The following is a 21,948-nucleotide window of genomic DNA, read 5'->3' as shown; positions in this document are numbered from 1 at the left end:
TAGGGGTATAGTGTACATTTCAAACCCCCAGGGGTTTCACCAATTTTGATACAACTGGGCTGTGCAAATGAAAAATTACATTTTTTTACACAAAAATGCAGTTCTGGCTCAAAATTTTTCATTTTCATAAGGTATGAAGGAGAAAAAGCACCCCAAAATCTGTGCACCAATTTCTCCCGAGTATGGCAATGCCTCACATGTGACCAAAAAATACCATTTGGGTGCATGGCAGGACTCAGAAGGGAAGGAGTGATTTTTGTATTTTGCAGCTCAGATTCTGGTGGAATTTTGGTGGGTGCTATGTCGCATTAGCAAGACCCCCGAAGCACTAATACAGTGGAAGCCCCCCACAAGTGACCCCATTTTGCAAACTACACCCCTCAGGGAATTCATCTAGGGGCATAATGTACATTTCAAACCCCCCGGGGTTTCACCAATTGTGGTACAACTGGGCAGTGAAAATGATAAATTAAATTTTTTACACAAAAATGCAGTTCTGGCTCAAAAGTTTTCATTTTCACAAGGAATGAAGGAGACAAAGCACCCCAAAATCTGTGCCCCAATTTCTCCCGAGTACGGCAATGCCTCATATGTGACCAAAAAATACCATTTGGGTGCATGGCAGGACTCAGAAGGGAAGGAGTGATTTTTGTATTTTGCAGCTCAGATTCTGGTGGAATTTTGGTGGGTGCTATGTCGCATTAGCAAGACCCCCAAAGCACTAATACAGTGGAAGCCCCCCACAAGTGACCCCATTTTGCAAACTACACCCCTCAGGGAATTCATCTAGGGGTATAGTGTACATTTCAAACCCCCAGGGGTTTCACCAATTTTGATACAACTGGGCTGTGCAAATGAAAAATTACATTTTTTTACACAAAAATGCAGTTCTGGCTCAAAATTTTTCATTTTCATAAGGTATGAAGGAGAAAAAGCACCCCAAAATCTGTGCACCAATTTCTCCCGAGTATGGCAATGCCTCACATGTGACCAAAAAATACCATTTGGGTGCATGGCAGGACTCAGAAGGGAAGGAGTGATTTTTGTATTTTGCAGCTCAGATTCTGGTGGAATTTTGGTGGGTGCTATGTCGCATTAGCAAGACCCCTGAAGCACCAATACAGTGGAAGCCCCCCACAAGTGACCCCATTTTGCAAACTACACCCCTCAGGGAATTCATCTAGGGATATAATGTACATTTCAAACCCCCCGGGGTTTCACCAATTGTGGTACAACTGGGCAGTGAAAATGATAAATTAAATTTTTTACACAAAAATGCAGTTCTGGCTCAAAATTTTTCATTTTCACAAGAAATGAAGGAGACAAAGCACCCCAAAATCTGTGCCCCAATTTCTCCCGAGTACGACAATGCCTCACATGTGACCAAAAAATACCATTTGGGTGCATGGCAGGACTCAGAAGGGAAGGAGTGATTTTTGGATTTTGCGGCTCAGATTCTGGTGGAATGAATGGTGGGTGCTATGTGGCATTAGCAAGACCCCCGAAGCACGGTGAAATGATGAACCTAATAATCCATAGATGTGTGGTATATTTTAAAACACTCCTTTATACATAGGCCGGGTTTGTCGGGGCAAGTGTCACACTGGAAAATAGTTTGCTTTCTTATTCCCTTTTTATAGCAAACTTTGCACCTTTTTTGTGTCCTGCCCTTTTTTCCAGTGGAGGGGATTTCATCAGGAAAATGCTGCCCTGGTACAATACGGGGGCCAGTACTAGAAGTACTGGGGCCCTCTGCCTGCTGGTTCCCAAATATAAGGCCCTTTATGACTTCCTCTTGAAAGTGCATAAATGTCCCCCTCTGGCTGGTAGAACGGAATAGCACGTAAGCGTTATACAGTGCCATCTGGATGATATACACGGCCAGCTTCTTGTACCAGATTTTTGTTTTCCGCAGGGCACTGTACGGCTTCAGTACCTGATCTGAAAGATCCACTCCGCCCATGTACTTATTGTAATCCAGGATACAATTAGGTTTTGAGGTGTGGGTACTGGTACCTCGTACAGGGACGGAGGTGGTACTGTCTCCGTGAATTGTTGTCAGTATAAGGACATCCCTCTTGTCCTTATATTTGACCAACAACATATTTTCGGTGGATTGTGCCCTGCTTTCACCCCTTCTCATTACTTGGGCAATGTGCGTTTTTGGGAGGCCTCTTTGGTTCTTGCGCACAGTACCGCAAGCTGCTGTACCTCTTGAACCAAGGGCCTTAAACAGGGGGATGCTAGTGTAAAAGTTATCCACATAGAGGTGATAACCTTTATCCAGGAAGGGGTGCACTAAATCCCAGACAATTTTTCCACTAACACCTACGAGGGAGGGGGGGCATTCTGGCGGTTCAATTCTTGAATCCTTCCCTTCATATACCCTAAACCTGTGGGTGTACCCTGAGGTGCTTTCACACAGCTTATACATTTTTATGCCATATCTTGCCCTCTTATTGGGAAGGTACTGGCGGAATTTAACCCTTCCTTTAAAATGTATAAGGGACTCGTCTATGCAAATGAATTTATCTGGGATGTACATCTCTGCAATTTTGGCACTGAAATGATCAATGACCGGCCTGACTTTGAATAGCCGGTCAAAGGTGGGATCATCTCTGGGTGGGCACTGTGCATTATCGTTGTAATGCAAAAATTTAAGGATTAACTCAAAACGAGTCCGGGTCATGGCCATACGGTAAAGTGGGGTGCTGTACAGAACATCTGTACTCCAATATTGCCTAATTTCTGGCTTTTTTACTATGCCCATATGAAACACCAGACCCCAAAACGTCATCATCTCTACTGCATCTACAGGGGTCCACCTAGCAAATGATGACGTGGGGTTTTGAGCAATAAACTGCTGGGCATATAAATTAGTTTGGTCCACCATTAAATTTATAAAATCATCAGAGAAAAATAATTTGAAAAAGTCAATTTCTCTGAGACCTGTGGAATCAAATTGGATTCCTGGGATGGCCAAAAACTCAGGAACCTGGGGCTCAAAATTGTCTGGTGGTGGGGTCCATACGAGATCAATTATTGGGGGGGGGGTCTCAGCTGCTCTACGGGGGCGTCTTTGAGGGGGTCCCTCATCACTAGAGGAGGAAGAGGAGCTTAAGATGAATCCTTCAAATTCCCCGCTTGCATCACTGGCTGTGTCAGAGTCAGAGGCAAGCATGGCATATGCTTACTCCGCTGAATACATTCTTCTGGATGACTGGGATGACATTTGGGATGACATTTGGGATGCCATTTTTATTTTTGTGTTTCTGGTTGTGAAATGTTTCAACACGTGTATAGTGTAGGGGGGGTACAAACTTTATTTCAACCCGGGGGGGTATGTAGTGTGTAGTGTGTATGTAGTGCAGAAAAAAAAAAAAAAAGGTCCTGCGCCAAAAATTGAGCACAGATGTTGGTCAGTAACGTCCGTCACTGAACAGCGCTCAGAGGCAACAGGAATTTGTTAAAAAAAAAAAAAAATAGATCAACCCTGTGCCGAAAAAGCTGATCAGTGATGTACGTCACTGATCAGCGCACAGTGGCCACAGGACACCCACAAAATCACAGTGTGTGTAAAAAATTTTTTTAAAAAAGACCCCACAGCACCCTCAAAAAAAAAAAAAAGGTGATCACTGATGCGACACTGATTACCAGTGAGGGGCAGCAGGTGCACAACCTTTGGTGCAACTGACAGTGCAACTGGCAGCAACTGACAGGTATATATATAAAAAAAAAACCCTGCACCCCCAAAAAGTTGCTGATCAGCACAGATATACTGATCAGCACAAAAGGGGGGGCAGCAGACACAAAATATAGCACTCTCTATCACTCTCTGTCACTATCTCTCTCTATCTCTCTATCTCTCACTATCTATCACTCTATGACACTGCAGCAGCAGCAGCACTGACAGGTATATATATTAAAAAAAAACTCTGCACCCCCAAAAAGTTGCTGATCAGCACAGATATACTGATCAGCACAAAAGGGGGGGGCAGCAGACACAAAATATAGCACTCTCTATCACTCTCTGTCACTATCTCTCTCTATCTCTCTATCTCTCACTATCTATCACTCTATGACACTGCAGCAGCAGCACTGACAGGTATATATATAAAAAAAAAACTCTGCACCCCCAAAAAGTTGCTGATCAGTTAATTTATACTGATCAGCACAAAAGGGGGGCAGCAGTCAGTTGCACACGCAGCACAGCTGTATATATATTAAAAAAAAACCAGCACCCCCAAAAAGTTGCTGATCAGCACAGATATACTGATCAGCACAACAGGGGGGGGGGGGGGGCAGCAGACACAAAATATAGCACTCTCTGTCACTATCTCTCTCTATCTCTCTCTATCTCTCTATCTATAACTCTATCACACTGCAGCAGCACAACACAGGAAGTCACAAGAAGTCACAAGATCCAGGAAGCATCCAGCACGCTACAAGCAGTGATCAGGTAAGTATTTGCAAGGATCAGGTCAGTATATCACGGCAGATAGGCACGGTGACCGCACTGCACGCAATTCCAGACCGGAATGGCGTCTGCAGTGCAGTCACCGTTAGTTTAAATCACCCTCCATGGCTGTGATTGGTCCGTCGGTCCGACGGACAAATCACGGCCTTTGGGGGCGGGTGGGGTGAGGTGGGGTGACACCAGTGTCACCCTTACACCCCGTGGTGATTGGTGCTGTACTTTACAGCACCAATCACCACCGATCCCTGTGTCACCGGCGAACGTTATTCGCCGGTACACAGAAAACGCTGTAATTGGCTGTTCACATTTGAACAGCCAATCACAGCGATCGCCGACGGGGGGGAGGCATGACGTACATTTATGCAATGCGTCGGGAAGTACATCCCGGCCATGACGTAAATGTACGTCAAATGTCGGGAAGGGGTTAAGAGGCAGTGGGACTGCCTCTTAAACGTTATTTAGCCTCCAGGCAGTCCCAGTGCCTGATGAAACCTAGTAGTTCGCACTTTGTGCATGTGTAATTTGTGCACGTGCATACTAATGAGCCGCTAATTACATATGCGCATATGTAATGAGCGGCTCATTAGTATGCATGTGCACTCATTACATATGCGCAAAGTGAGAACTACTAGGTCTCATCAGGCACTGGGACTGCCTGTATCCTGCATGGACCCTGCAATGACCCCCGCTGCCTCCCCACTGCCCACAGGTAAGTACAAGGGGAAGGGAGGTGGGGGCACAGGGCAGGTACGGGGGGGTTAGGCACTATTTACACTGGGGGGGGGGGATTAGGCACTCTTTACACTGGGGGAAGGGGGGGTTAGGCACTCTACATTATACACGGTTCACTGCAATGGGAATGGTACTTAAATGGTATTTAAAATGGTAATCTGCTGCAGTGGGAATGCTAATACCGTTTTAAATACCATTTAAGATTACCAGTACTTTAAACTGGTCTGCAGTGGGAAAGCAGCATGAGATAGTACACACATTTTGTTTCATGTTTTGAAACCTTGTTTTTTGAACAAATAAAATATATTTGTGTTTATTTTATGTGGTAATAAAATATATTTGTGTGTATATTATGTGTTTATACAGCATAAACGCAAGATACTTCAAAATACATCATTGAAATATTAAAATATTCCGAAATACGGAATAATCCGTTATCCAAAATTCTCCTGGTCCCGAGCATTTTGGATATAGGATACTCAACCTGTATCTGGTAAATTTTCTAGACACTTGGGCCATGGCTGACCAGCAACGTTTTAGTACAGTCTCATCAATTTGACAACCAACTATTAGAGAATATTTGTTATGTTCACCCACAAATATAAATTCCTGCTTATCTAATACAGCTAAAATTTAATCTCAATGTATATTCTTATCTCTATCATACCAGAATAATGCAGAACACTTGCAACTTAGACATGTCTTAACACTTACAACTTAAAATGTCATTTAAAACCAATTATACACAAAAATGCATTTTGTCTTGACAGATCATATGGGTTACTATAGATAACGTTTATCATATACCGGAGTGAAATAGAGTACCAGTTTAGCAGACAATAGAAACACACAAATAACTGATTAGAGTAATGGTGGTGAAATCAACCAATCCAGTACTCACTCGTGTTTCATCAGTATTGGAGGTTACAATGAACTGTTCAACTGTTCTCTGCTGTCTTCACTCGCGGTGATATGCATCAGTTATCCCGGACGTCAGCCCCCAAGTAATGTTGGAGATAAACTTCACTTTTAATCAAGGTCCTTCATAGATCTGTAAGACTTATATCAATAGATTGAGAGACGAATGAAGTGCGCACACACAAGTTGCGATTCCAACACACATCTGGCTTCTCGTTTATTTTGTCCAGGGATATATACATGCATATACAGTTTCCATATGTCATATTTAGATAAGCAATACATGAGAGAGACTCATTCTTTGTTTCAAGGTCCTGCTCACCCTCCCTCCCCCTCTTTTGGTGTCTGTTGGTACCAAGACATTCCTATGCTCTGAGACTTTCTTCATGTTATCTTGATAGTAAAGTGGTGGGTGAGGGTCTATAACTTTACTGGTTCAGGACTAGAATACAGAGTGTCAGCATCTATTATAACTCCTAAAAGACGAGACAAAATGGCTTCTCTCATGATTATTATATTGTTGTCTCTTTCAGAGCTTTAATCAAAATGTTTGCATTAAGGCATACTTGCCTACCCTCCTGGCCATCATTTCTATAATTTCTATTATGTTTTGTAAACTAAACAAAATGTATATACTACAAATCACTAGTGATGTGTCTTATTGTATGTATCTGTCTTTCATTCCTTTTTTTCACCAAAAATGTAACAGTGTAATGTTGGAGAGGGGAAATGAGGGATATTGCTAGACTAATGAGGGAGAGAGGGAGATGGCTGCTATTTCAGGGAGTCTCTTGCAGAATGCCAGGAGGGTAGGCAGCTATGAATAAGGCTGGTTTGCCTTATAACTGATTGCTGCTTTAAAGTTAGGGTACTTATGTAGTATCTGGGCTGCCGATTTTGAAATCGGGTCCATCGCATGTGACCAAAATCGCATGCGATGCGATCGATGCGATGGACCTGATTTTTTCATGGGATTCAATGTTAAAATGGACTGAGTCCATTTTAACATGGAATTCAATGGGAAAAAGGGGTCCTTTTCATACCCCTACTATCCAAGTGGGCATGGAGTTGGATATAAACCTGTGGCGAGCGTAGCGAGCCACCGAGCCCGAAGCGTGGCGAGCGAAGCGAGGGGACGGTATTCTGTGTCTGTAACAAATGAATTAGCAGCTCCAATTAGGATAGTTAGTATGCATGCTTTCTTTCATACAAGTTTAAGCGGTACCATTCGCTGGTTAGTAACTTATTTGTAAGTCCCCCACCTATGTGCACATATTAGTGGTTAAATTTGGCTTGGTTGGAGCTTATGAAAAGAAATTAGGGGGTCCGGCTTTCAATACCTGGTGGGTACCCCAACCGCTGGTGCAGTCCGTATTATGCGGTCTTTTCCGGGTATCCTCACTGGTGATATCCTGTGTATATTAGCCAGAAACAGTCCCCGATATTCTCTACGCATAGAATATATATTTAAAAAAATCTTTATATATTTATAGAGCGAGATATGGGAAATACATATATACATCTCATAATAAAATAATCTACTAATGTACTGGTAATAAATGTAATAAATAATGTATGCACTGAGCGGCTATCCCCACAGCGATGAACGCGATCATTGCTGTCCATACAAGCTGGGCATAGTCGTCCAGTGTGTATGGACCTTTAGTTTATGATTGCCATGACCTGTTTTAAACAGATTAATTGATCAGAAAGGTGTATCACCACAGGTGATAGCAATCATTAATTAAGAGGGAAGTCCAGAAATAGAGTATTCTGTCCCTCCTGGAGAGGATCATGTTGGGAGGTATGTATTTCATATTCCCAGAAAGTGCCAAAACAAGATTTTAAATTGTTGTGTTTTCTTCCTGTGTTACAGTATATTTAAAACTAGCTGACTCACCCGGCGTTGCCCGGGGAAACCTTAGGGTTGTTTTAATTTCCAAAATTGCTGTAAAATTTCATCTTATGCTGTGCCCAAGGCCTAATATTGTAATTTGTTAAAACCTCCACCATAATGTTTCAATGTGTTTGCATTGATACTCAATGACAGCAATGAAATCAGTTGTGGTGTTGTTGTTTGAAACACACCGCTTCTGACTTGATAACTTACGTGTGTTGACAAATTCCACATCCACTCCTGAGATTTAACACCTATGACGCATTTATTTTTTGTGTGTTCTGTGTGTGTTGTGGTGTATGTGGGTGTGTGTTGTACTGTGGGTGGTGTGTTATATACGTATATGTTGTGTTGTGTGTATCTTTCCAATGTTTAAGTGTGTGAGGTGCACTACGTATATATATATATATATATATATATATATATATATGTTTGTGTAGTGTGCTGTGTGTGCGTATGTGGTAAAATGTCTATGTGTGTGTGATATATGTATATCCCAAATTATTCCTAAATGTTGAATGTGTGGTGTTGTTTCTTCGTCATCTGTTTCCCAAATCATCAATCTTGGTTTCCAGATTATCAATCGATGCAATTGGTGTTTTTTAAATTTCTAAGTGAAAATTCCCATAAACAGCTTTGAGGTTCCTTGTTGCTGAATTTGGCATCTCTGAGTGCCACAGTGTTTCCTCAATGCGACAGACATGCACACACACTCTTCAAATTATTACAGTATATAGATACAGCAGGTAAATAATGGTATAACATGAATATGTTTTTCCTCAGACTTTTTCCTATATGGTGAATTCATTAATCAATCTTCAAAATTTTATGGAAGTAAAGGGATATCATTACCCAGGGATAAAGAGAGAAGTCTTAAGAAAATTAATTCTTGGGTTTCTAAAAACACAAAGGCTCTTATCCCAGAGTTGCTGCAGGAGCTTCCCCCTGACCTACAACTGATGCTGATCAATGTCATTTATTACCAAGGTAATAGGCGGTTGATTCTGTGTTTTGCAGTCTCCTAATTCTGATACACCATGATTCTGCCAGTGTTGTATAGCTATGTAATTTGATGCCATGTAATCCTGGGCTGTTGCCCAACTTGTTCTTGTGTGACACCTCATTCAATAAAAAGGAAAAATATTAAAATAGTCAGAAAATATTGCTGCTTGTTTAGGGCTGCCATGTTTCCTGGTTTTGATCCCTATTTAATAGCTTGGGCCCTATTTTCTGACATATACTCATAATCCTATCCTATCTTCCCCATAATTCAGACTTCTTATGGGGGGGGGGGCTAAATTCACCTCAGTCGCCCCGAGAGGGAAGTTGGAGTTTGGTGCCCCGACCCCAAATATGGTTGGAGTTAAAACAACATGATATGGTATCACCACAAGGCAAACAGGGAACAGTCAAGGTTGAATTCAGCAGGAGCACTTGTCAGTCCAACACCGAAGTCCGGAACTCCAGGGGGATGAGGCTACACTGCAATGACCGTCTGTCCGTCTAGTTCTTCTCCTTGTGATAGATCCCAATAACACTCAACGCGTTTCGGAGATACCTTCTTCAGGAGGTATCTCCGAAACGCGTTGGGTGTTATTGGGATCTATCACAAGGAGAAGAACTAGACGGACGGTCATTGCGGTGTAGCCACATCCCCCTGGAGTTCTGGACTTCGGTGTTGGACTGACAAGTGCTCCTGCTGAATTCAACCTTGACTGTTCCCTGTTTGCCTTGTGCTGATACCATATCATGCTGTTTTAACCGTCTACATTTGTAAGTGTGGACTGATATTAAATTCCTTTTAAACTGAAGATAATTTGCACTATTTTGCTTTTGGTACTCTTTACCTAGAAGGGCGCCCATCTCGGCCATCTCGGGCATTGAATGCACTAAAAAATCAGGTGCGATGCGACCGACGAGATGCCCGAGATTTCCCATAGGGAACAATGTTAAATGTCTCAATTGACCCAATTTTCCTGTTCAATGCCTCAATTGACCCGATTTTTCCATAGGAAACAATGTTAAATGGGCCACAGAGGCCAAATAGGCACCCTGAAGTGTGAAATGGCCACCCCAATTGTTAACGCCACCCCACGATCAACGTCAACCCGAAGCGTGGCGAGCGCAGCGAGCCCGCGAGGGGCGGCGGTACGCGTCCTACGACCTTTTCATACCCCCACTATCCACGTCGGCGTGGATTTGAGAATAGAATAGTGTGGCGAGCGCAGCGAGCCACCGAGCCCGAAGCGTGGCGAGCGCATGCGGATACCTTCACAGGTATCCGCGTCCCCTCGCGGGCTTCACAGCTGTCCGCGTCCCCTCGCCACGCTTCGGGCTCGGTGGCTCGCTGCGCTCGCCACACTATTCTATTCTCAACTCCACGCCGACGTGGATAGTGGGGGTATGAAAAGGTCGTAGGACGCGTACCGCCGCCCCTCGCGGGCTCGCTGCGCTCGCCACGCTTCGGGTTCACGTTGATCGTGGGGTGGCGTTAACAATGGTGGGGGCCATTTCACACTTCAGGGTGCCTATTTGGCCTCTGTGGGCCATTTAACATTGTTTCCTATGGAAAAATCGGGTCAATTGAGGCATTGAACAGGAAAATTGGGTCAATTGAGACATTTAACATTGTTCCCTATGGGAAATCGCGGGCATCGCGTCGGTCGCATCGCACCCGATTTTTTAGTGCATTCAATGCCCGAGATGGCCGAGATTTTTTACTAACGATGCCCACGATCAAAATCGTGGGCGCCGTTCTAAGTAAAGAGTACCTTGCTTTTTTCTGTCTCCACCTTCATCACTTGATTTGTGAGAAGAGGTGGTTATCATTGCAGATTGTGAGCTGTGCATATTGAATCTATGCAGTACCTACCAAGTCAAATGGTGATATTGTTTTGATTGTAATACCCCTTAGAGGTTACACTTTGAGCACTTTTGTGTCTAGTCACCTGTATCTCTTTCAAACTATAGAGAATAAGTGGCAGACACTAAAAATAGCGTCTGTCACTTTAAGAAGCGCTGATCTGCTCAGTAATAAATGACCAAGTTTTTAGCAAAAAATATAAAGCATTTTATTAAAACAACATAACATGACAATTTATAATCCCCCCCATACAATTCATGTGCATAATATGACAGACAGACAAGACAAACAACAATAAACATATAATAAAAGCTTGGTTAGCTGGGATTGCCGTTTGATTCAGTCACTTATATTTGTGGTAATAAATGAGGCTTTATGAAAAATAGCTATGAGGCTTTATAAGGTGTTTTTTATAGTTACCGGTCCTGTACACTTGATTCCATTAGATAGCGCTATTGTAAAAGTAAGTGGAACTCAGGTCAGTCTCTCCAAGAATTACCAGAGATAAACTCCGGACTAGCTGCAGTGGGGACCTTCTCCTGCTGGACCAGCCAGCTAGGTGAACAATTTGTAATCCACGTATGATGCGCTCTTTACAGGAAATGTGCAGGAACAGCGGTGAATAGGGCCCAAAAACGCGTTTCTCCGCCTGTCACTGGAATCGGCGGCTTCCTCAGTCTGAGCCCATAGATGTAAAACAAGCATTTTTATAGCGGCGATATTCGCGCCCTTCCTTTTACCCGCACTTCCGGGTTGCGCTCCAAGCCTCACTATCATTTGCATGTATTTATAGGCTCCCGCGGCCATTTTGTCTATTGCGCTTCAAGCCTCACTTGTGCTCCGGGATCATCGCAATTATTAGCCCACAAATACCAGCCTCATTTGTATATCTGAAAAACGGATTATATTCTTTTGTAACTATATTCATAGTCCTTATGCCCATCGAAAATCCACCATGCCTCAATCTCATGCTGATTTTTTGCCTCTTTATTTGATTTGTTGTATATGTACCACAGCAGCTATCATATCAATATAGCAGCCGGCAATCCTTAAAGGGACATACTCACATAAAACATAAAGACACAAAAATAACAACAGCAACTAAATCCCTCAAAATGAATCAATAAATGATACCTAAATATTTAATAATTAATAATTAATAATAATCATTACTAAAGTACTCAAAATTAATAGACATAAAAAATGGTCATAGAAATTAATTAATAATAGTTGACATATTCTGGGGAACTCTTCAGTTTTAACAGTGATGTTTTCATAAATATTAGGATGGAGTTATAACCGTCCATGGGAATATGGATATATTGGGCAGCATGCATGGAATCATACAATAACATAAAAATATACATATCTCTATACATGTTTTAAATAATAATAGTCACTTGAATAACTAATTTAATCAAATGATTAACCCCTGTGACAAGACTGTGACCCCCCCCCCCCCCCCCTTACCCCCCAAAAAGGACCTTTTAATATACTATCTTATCCCACAATATCCCTTATTTAAATATTAAATAATATAATAAAATATTTAGGGTAATTAGTTACCCTGTTATCTTTAATAAATCCATAAACTAACCAACCTCCCCCCACAATTATTTAAATTAGTACATTTAAACCCCTTAAACCTAGACAAATAAGCAATTCCATTGTGCCAACCCCACATATCATGGATATTAACTGTCACCTAATACATGAGAAAGTAGGTCCCACCCCAACCCTAACCACCCCCCTTAACAGGATACATTCTAATTTTTTGTTATTAATGACATAACACCATCAATACAAATTTAGATACCGTTCAGCTCTATTGTGTCATTTAATCCCAATGGACTCAGGGTTTTTAAACAAAAAATCCAGTAGGCCTCCCTCCTACACAGTTGGACGTATCTATCCCCACCCCGCGGTGTACTCATCACATGTTCAATCCCTATCATATGAACCCCCTTCATACTTCCCCTTTGGCAACCGGCCATGTGTCTATAAAGGCTATTATTCCTGCTCATTTTTGTAATGTTTCTTTTATGCTCCATATACCTAATGTGGAGATTTCTAATAGTGCGGCCTACATATTGCAGGCCGCACCCACAAGTCAAGAGATAGATTATGTATTTAGTCCTACAATTAATAAAGGTTTTAATTGGGAAGGTTTCGCCGGAGACATAAGATGAGAAGCTGGTATACTTTTTCTCGAAAGTTAAGCAGGAACTACATGAACCCCCCACCCCCCCCTCCCCACATCTATGGTAGCCCTCTGGTTTGGGCGGGAGCCAGGTAGCTCCTACCTTATCTCGTTTATCTTTTTTCTTGAAAAAACTCGGCGCTAATCTCTCTTTTAAATTACGTGCTCTCCTAAAGACTATTGTATTATCAAAATCAATTTCTTTGGTCAGAATTTCGTCTGACTTTAACAAGTACAAATTCTTTTTAAGTATCTTTTTAATCTCTAGTGCTTTCGTATTATATTGTGTTACAAACACCGCCTTCCTGTCCCTACGGCTCTTCTGTTTCCCTTCTCTGGTCTCCTGTGTTCCCACATCTAAGCCTAGCAATTTATCCCTATCCATCTTCTCCACTGACTCCATGGATTCCTGCAATAATTTGGGGGGGTAGCCCTGCTCAAGGAACGACTGACGAATGTTTTCACTTTGTCTTTTGAATGCTCCATTTGTTGAGCAATTACGCTTTATCCGCATGAATTGACTCTTGGGGATATTAGATTTCCACTTTTTATAGTGGTTACTCTGATAATTTAGGTACCTATTTTGGTCCACACTTTTGATATAAGTCTCAGTTTGCACTTTGTCACCTTCTATCGTGAGGGCGATATCCAGGAAATTGACACTGCTTTGATGAAAAGTACTAGTGAATTTTAGTCCGTAGCTGTTATTATTAAGACTATTTGTGAATTGTGTAACAGAATCAAAATCCCCATCCCAAACAAAAAACAAATCGTCTATATACCTGCCATAAAGGACCAAGTTCGCCCCAAGCTCCGCCCCCCATATATGATGTTCCTCAAATTGTCCCATGAATAAATTCGCGAAGCTAGGGGCGAACCTGGTCCCCATAGCTGTGCCCATAAGCTGTAAATAATAATGTGAATCAAAAATAAAATAATTGTGCGTCAAAATAAATCTAATGGATTGTGTTATAAAATCCACCAGGTCGTCCGAGACCGCAGGATCTCTTGACAGATAGTATTCGACGGCTTTAATGCCCAATTCATGATCTATGTTCGAATAGAGCGCCTCAACATCGCTGGTTATGAAATAATAGCTGTCCTTCCATTGTAGGTCTTTAATCATTTTTAAAAAATGAGTTGTATCCTTGATGTATGATTGCAACTCTTGGACATACTTTTGTAGATAGCTATCCACAAAAAATGAGAGGTTATTTGTCATAGAGCCTATTCCTGCGATAATCGGACGACCTGGTGGATTCACCAGTGTTTTATGGATTTTGGGGAGAAAGTAATACGTGGGTGTGATTGGGTATGGAACAAAGAGAAAACCATATGTTTCCCTGGATATCGCCCCCACTGATAGGCCATCATCAAGAAGATGGCTCAATTCATGCAAATAAAGCTTAGTCGGATCACTGGAAAGTTTAGTATAATATTTAACATCAGTTAATTGCCTATAGGCCTCCTTCAAATATTCGTCAGTCCCCATCAGCACGACCCCCCCCCCCTTATCCGCCTGTTTTATAGTGACACTAGGGTCATCTATTATTAGTTTTAGAGCTAATCTTTCTTTTCTAGATAAATTATCTTTCAATGGAGTTTTGTCAGATTTGGCACAAAGTTCCCTAAATTGCTCCATTGTGACTTTATAGAAGCTCTCCACAAAGGGGCCTCTGAATTGTAGGGGATAAAATTCTGATTTTTTCTTGAAGATCTTTTTATCAGGGGATCTTTCTTTTATATCAAAAACTGGAATAGTTGAATTACCCTGTCCATTTTCTATCAACAGGGAGTCCAGAATGTTGACCATTACTTGGTCTTCCTGTCCTAATTGTACATCATTAACATTCACACATGAACCTTTTTGGTTATTTTTGAGCACAAAGTATCTTTTTTGGCTTAAGTTTCTCACAAAACGGTTCAGGTCTACAAAAAGCTCAAATAAATTGGGCTTATTGGCCGGAGCGAAATTTAACCCCCTCTCTAGTAAACTAATTTCCTCCTCATTTAGGATTTTCTTAGAGAGGTTAAATATCCCCTTTCCTTTTACCTTCTTTTTAAGGAGCTTTCTGGAAAGTTTCCATCCTCCCCGTTTGCCCCTAGTTCTTCGTCTCTTAGTCTTTTGTTTGACCGGGTTGGGTTCTCTTGTTGGTATCTTAGGTAATTCGTCCTGGGGGGTTCCCCTAAAAAAAACCTTTCTCCATAATTGGGGGAAGTTGTTTGGCCACTCCCTAATCTTTCATTTCTATATCCTGAACCTTCCTTATTGAAATAGGGTTTTTTATTTTGTTTGAAACCCTGCCTTGGGCCTTCAGGTGTCCCATATCCCTCAAGTGGTGCAAAACGGTTATGGGTATCTATTTGATATCTCTCCTCTTTTTGTTGTTCTCTCCGTTGGGACAGAGGATATACAAATTGTCTCCCCCTTTGTTCTAAATTATTCCCGTAAGGACGGTAGTTGGTGTTATCCCTTTGATAGTATTTTTTATCATGGTTATTTTCCCAATTCCTTCCTGTTCTATTCCTGTTATAGGTATGAACTGTCCCCGTTGCATAATCAGATCTATCCCTATCTAGTTTAGTGTTTTTTCTCTGTATAAGGGTTTTTTCAAACTCCTCTACATTTTTATTTACCTGTTGGTCCCTTTTGGGGAAATCCAAGTCTCCTGCATGTATTTTGAGTTTCTCATGTACTTTCTCAATTTCCTGTTGGATATCCTTGACCTTGTCCTCTCTATATCTAACTAGTAACCTCATTAAGTTTTTAGAACAATTGTCCAAGATCCCCTCCCACTCCTCTGAAAACTTTTTATCCTCTTTAAAGGTTGATGTTTTTAAAATCCTCAAACCCCTTGGGATCAGGTTCTGGTCCAGATATTTCTGCAGTAGCACCTGGTCCCACCAGTGCCTAGTCTCGTCCATACAAAGATTTTCTAGTTTATTGAACAGGCCATGCATGCTATCCACATTCTCAACAGGCTGTATTTGTTGCATTTTTATTGGATCTTTTAGGTACATGGTTCTTCTTTCCAATCTCTCACTTATACATTTCAAATTTGACATGATTGGGATTCACAGATGTAGCTCGACTCTGCTGCTACTTTAAGACACAAAAGTATACAACCAGAAAGAATTAAGTGACCCAGGGGCCACTTCGTAGCGCTAGTCGTGCCAGATCTCCAACTCCCAATAAGGTGATATGTGATTCCCCAATGGGTATAAATTCAACAATATGAAAAACAATATTTATATAGATCTATCAGCAATGTTTATATAAATCCGTAGTTTAATCAATTATTTATTTAACTGGGCAGAAATCGCTGCTTCCTTAATAGGGAGTGTCGATCCCTTAGAGTGTACAAGATATAGAGAATAAGTGGCAGACACTAAAAATAGCGTCTGTCACTTTAAGAAGCGCTGATCTGCTCAGTAATAAATGACCAAGTTTTTAGCAAAAAATATAAAGCATTTTATTAAAACAACAAAACATGACAATTTATAATCCCCCCATACAATTCATGTGCACAATATGACAGACAGACAAGACAAACAACAATAAACATATAATAAAAGCTTGGTTAGCTGGGATTGCCGTTTGATTCAGTCACTTATATTTGTGGTAATAAATGAGGCTTTATGAAAAATAGCTATGAGGCTTTATAAGGTGTTTTTTATAGTTACCGGTCCTGTACACTTGATTCCATTAGATAGCGCTATTGTAAAAGTAAGTGGAACTCAGGTCAGTCTCTCCAAGAATTACCAGAGATAAACTCCAGACTAGCTGCAGTGGGGACCTTCTCCTGCTGGACCAGCCAGCTAGGTGAACAATTTGTAATCCACGTATGATGCGCTCTTTACAGGAAATGTGCAGGAACAGCGGTGAATAGGGCCCAAAAACGCGTTTCTCCGCCTGTCACTGGAATCGGCGGCTTCCTCAGTCTGAGCCCATAGATGTAGAACAAGCATTTTTATAGCGGCGATATTCGCGCCCTTCCTTTTACCCGCACTTCCGGGTTGCGCTCCAAGCCTCACTATCATTTGCATGTATTTATAGGCTCCCGCGGCCATTTTGTCTATTGCGCTTCAAGCCTCACTTGTGCTCCGGGATCATCGCAATTATTAGCCCACAAATACCAGCCTCATTTGTATATCTGAAAAACGGATTATATTCTTTTGTAACTATATTCATAGTCCTTATGCCCATCGAAAATCCACCATGCCTCAATCTCATGCTGATTTTTTGCCTCTTTATTTGATTTGTTGTATATGTACCACAGCAGCTATCATATCAATATAGCAGCCGGCAATCCTTAAAGGGACATACTCACATAAAACATAAAGACACAAAAATAACAACAGCAACTAAATCCCTCAAAATGAATCAATAAATGATACCTAAATATTTAATAATTAATAATTAATAATAATCATTACTAAAGTACTCAAAATTAATAGACATAAAAAATGGTCATAGAAATTAATTAATAATAGTTGACATATTCTGGGGAACTCTTCAGTTTTAACAGTGATGTTTTCATAAATATTAGGATGGAGTTATAACCGTCCATGGGAATATGGATATATTGGGCAGCATGCATGGAATCATACAATAACATAAAAATATACATATCTCTATACATGTTTTAAATAATAATAGTCACTTGAATAACTAATTTAATCAAATGATTAACCCCTGTGACAAGACTGTGACCCCCCCCCCCCCCTTACCCCCCAAAAAGGACCTTTTAATATACTATCTTATCCCACAATATCCCTTATTTAAATATTAAATAATATAATAAAATATTTAGGGTAATTAGTTACCCTGTTATCTTTAATAAATCCATAAACTAACCAACCTCCCCCCACAATTATTTAAATAGGTATAGTTTTTTCAAGAAAAAAGATAAACAAGATAAGGTAGGAGCTACCTGGCTCCCGCCCAAACCAGAGGGCTACCATAGATGTGGGGAGGGGGGGGTGGGGGGTTCATGTAGTTCCTGCTTAACTTTCGAGAAAAAGTATACCAGCTTCTCATCTTATGTCTCCGGCGAAACCTTCCCAATTAAAACCTTTATTAATTGTAGGACTAAATACATAATCTATCTCTTGACTTGTGGGTGCGGCCTGCAATATGTAGGCCGCACTATTAGAAATCTCCACATTAGGTATATGGAGCATAAAAGAAACATTACAAAAATGAGCAGGAATAATAGCCTTTATAGACACATGGCCGGTTGCCAAAGGGGAAGTATGAAGGGGGTTCATATGATAGGGATTGAACATGTGATGAGTACACCGCGGGGTGGGGATAGATACGTCCAACTGTGTAGGAGGGAGGCCTACTGGATTTTTTGTTTAAAAACCCTGAGTCCATTGGGATTAAATGACACAATAGAGCTGAACGGTATCTAAATTTGTATTGATGGTGTTATGTCATTAATAACAAAAAATTAGAATGTATCCTGTTAAGGGGGGTGGTTAGGGTTGGGGTGGGACCTACTTTCTCATGTATTAGGTGACAGTTAATATCCATGATATGTGGGGTTGGCACAATGGAATTGCTTATTTGTCTAGGTTTAAGGGGTTTAAATGTACTAATTTAAATAATTGTGGGGGGAGGTTGGTTAGTTTATGGATTTATTAAAGATAACAGGGTAACTAATTACCCTAAATATTTTATTATATTATTTAATATTTAAATAAGGGATATTGTGGGATAAGATAGTATATTAAAAAGGTCCTTTTTGGGGGGTAAGGGGGGGGGTCACAGTCTTGTCACAGGGGTTAATCATTTGATTAAATTAGTTATTCAAGTGACTATTATTATTTAAAACATGTATAGAGATATGTATATTTTTATGTTATTGTATGATTCCATGCATGCTGCCCAATATATCCATATTCCCATGGACGGTTATAACTCCATCCTAATATTTATGAAAACATCACTGTTAAAACTGAAGAGTTCCCCAGAATATGTCAACTATTATTAATTAATTTCTATGACCATTTTTTATGTCTATTAATTTTGAGTACTTTAGTAATGATTATTATTAATTATTAATTATTAAATATTTAGGTATCATTTATTGATTCATTTGAGGGATTTAGTTGCTGTTGTTATTTTTGTGTCTTTATGTTTTATGTGAGTATGTCCCTTTAAGGATTGCCGGCTGCTATATTGATATGATAGCTGCTGTGGTACATATACAACAAATCAAATAAAGAGGCAAAAAATCAGCATGAGATTGAGGCATGGTGGATTTTCGATGGGCATAAGGACTATGAATATAGTTACAAAAGAATATAATCCGTTTTTCAGATATACAAATGAGGCTGGTATTTGTGGGCTAATAATTGCGATGATCCCGGAGCACAAGTGAGGCTTGAAGCGCAATAGACAAAATGGCCGCGGGAGCCTATAAATACATGCAAATGATAGTGAGGCTTGGAGCGCAACCCGGAAGTGCGGGTAAAAGGAAGGGCGCGAATATCGCCGCTATAAAAATGCTTGTTCTACATCTATGGGCTCAGACTGAGGAAGCCGCCGATTCCAGTGACAGGCGGAGAAACGCGTTTTGGGCCCTATTCACCGCTGTTCCTGCACATTTCCTGTAAAGAGCGCATCATACGTGGATTACAAATTGTTCACCTAGCTGGCTGGTCCAGCAGGAGAAGGTCCCCACTGCAGCTAGTCCGGAGTTTATCTCTGGTAATTCTTGGAGAGACTGACCTGAGTTCCACTTACTTTTACAATAGCGCTATCTAATGGAATCAAGTGTACAGGACCGGTAACTATAAAAAACACCTTATAAAGCCTCATAGCTATTTTTCACAAAGCCTCATTTATTACCACAAATATAAGTGACTGAATCAAACGGCAATCCCAGCTAACCAAGCTTTTATTATATGTTTATTGTTGTTTGTCTTGTCTGTCTGTCATATTGTGCACATGAATTGTATGGGGGGGATTATAAATTGTCATGTTATGTTGTTTTAATAAAATGCTTTATATTTTTTGCTAAAAACTTGGTCATTTATTACTGAGCAGATCAGCGCTTCTTAAAGTGACAGACGCTATTTTTAGTGTCTGCCACTTATTCTCTATATCTTGTACACTCTAAGGGATCGACACTCCCTATTAAGGAAGCAGCGATTTCTGCCCAGTTAAATAAATAATTGATTAAACTACGGATTTATATAAACATTGCTGATAGATCTATATAAATATTGTTTTTCATATTGTTGAATTTATACCCATTGGGAATCACATATCACCTTATTGGGAGTTGGAGATCTGGCACGACTAGCGCTACGAAGTGGCCCCTGGGTCACTTAATTCTTTCTGGTTGTATACTTTTGTGTCTTAAAGTAGCAGCAGAGTCGAGCTACATCTGTGAATCCCAATCATGTCAAATTTGAAATGTATAAGTGAGAGATTGGAAAGAAGAACCATGTACCTAAAAGATCCAATAAAAATGCAACAAATACAGCCTGTTGAGAATGTGGATAGCATGCATGGCCTGTTCAATAAACTAGAAAATCTTTGTATGGACGAGACTAGGCACTGGTGGGACCAGGTGCTACTGCAGAAATATCTGGACCAGAACCTGATCCCAAGGGGTTTGAGGATTTTAAAAACATCAACCTTTAAAGAGGATAAAAAGTTTTCAGAGGAGTGGGAGGGGATCTTGGACAATTGTTCTAAAAACTTAATGAGGTTACTAGTTAGATATAGAGAGGACAAGGTCAAGGATATCCAACAGGAAATTGAGAAAGTACATGAGAAACTCAAAATACATGCAGGAGACTTGGATTTCCCCAAAAGGGACCAACAGGTAAATAAAAATGTAGAGGAGTTTGAAAAAACCCTTATACAGAGAAAAAACACTAAACTAGATAGGGATAGATCTGATTATGCAACGGGGACAGTTCATACCTATAACAGGAATAGAACAGGAAGGAATTGGGAAAATAACCATGATAAAAAATACTATCAAAGGGATAACACCAACTACCGTCCTTACGGGAATAATTTAGAACAAAGGGGGAGACAATTTGTATATCCTCGGTCCCAACGGAGAGAACAACAAAAAGAGGAGAGATATCAAATAGATACCCCATAACCGTTTTGCACCACTTGAGGGATATGGGACACCTGAAGGCCCAAGGCAGGGTTTCAAACAAAATAAAAAACCCTATTTCAATAAGGAAGGTTCAGGATATAGAAATGAAAGATTAGGGAGTGGCCAAACAACTTCCCCCAATTATGGAGAAAGGGTTTTTTTAGGGGAACCCCCCAGGACGAATTACCTAAGATACCAACAAGAGAACCCAACCCGGTCAAACAAAAGACTAAGAGACGAAGAACTAGGGGCAAACGGGGAGGATGGAAACTTTCCAGAAAGCTCCTTAAAAAGAAGGTAAAAGGAAAGGGGATATTTAACCTCTCTAAGAAAATCCTAAATGAGGAGGAAATTAGTTTACTAGAGAGGGGGTTAAATTTCGCTCCGGCCAATAAGCCCAATTTATTTGAGCTTTTTGTAGACCTGAACCGTTTTGTGAGAAACTTAAGCCAAAAAAGATACTTTGTGCTCAAAAATAACCAAAAAGGTTCATGTGTGAATGTTAATGATGTACAATTAGGACAGGAAGACCAAGTAATGGTCAACATTCTGGACTCCCTGTTGATAGAAAATGGACAGGGTAATTCAACTATTCCAGTTTTTGATATAAAAGAAAGATCCCCTGATAAAAAGATCTTCAAGAAAAAATCTGAATTTTATCCCCTACAATTCAGAGGCCCCTTTGTGGAGAGCTTCTATAAAGTCACAATGGAGCAATTTAGGGAACTA

General features: G+C 40.6%; 1 protein-coding gene across 2 annotated transcripts in view; it reads left to right on the top strand.

Annotated features, from left to right (window-relative positions):
• SERPING1 (serpin family G member 1) overlaps nucleotides 1-21,948 on the top strand; it is a 132,513-nt gene that overhangs the window by 42,917 nt on the left and 67,648 nt on the right. For both annotated transcript variants that reach the window (XM_083146119.1, XM_083146120.1), the window contains one exon: nucleotides 8,808-9,011. In XM_083146119.1, coding sequence (XP_083002245.1) covers nucleotides 8,808-9,011 — 204 coding nt within the window. The remainder of the gene's footprint in view (nucleotides 1-8,807; nucleotides 9,012-21,948) is intronic.

The sequence above is a fragment of the Crinia signifera genome, chromosome 6 (genome assembly GCF_055691185.1).
Source record: "Crinia signifera chromosome 6, ASM5569118v1, whole genome shotgun sequence".
NCBI lineage: Eukaryota > Metazoa > Chordata > Amphibia > Anura > Myobatrachidae > Crinia > Crinia signifera.
This window is presented reverse-complemented; position numbering and strand designations above follow the sequence as displayed.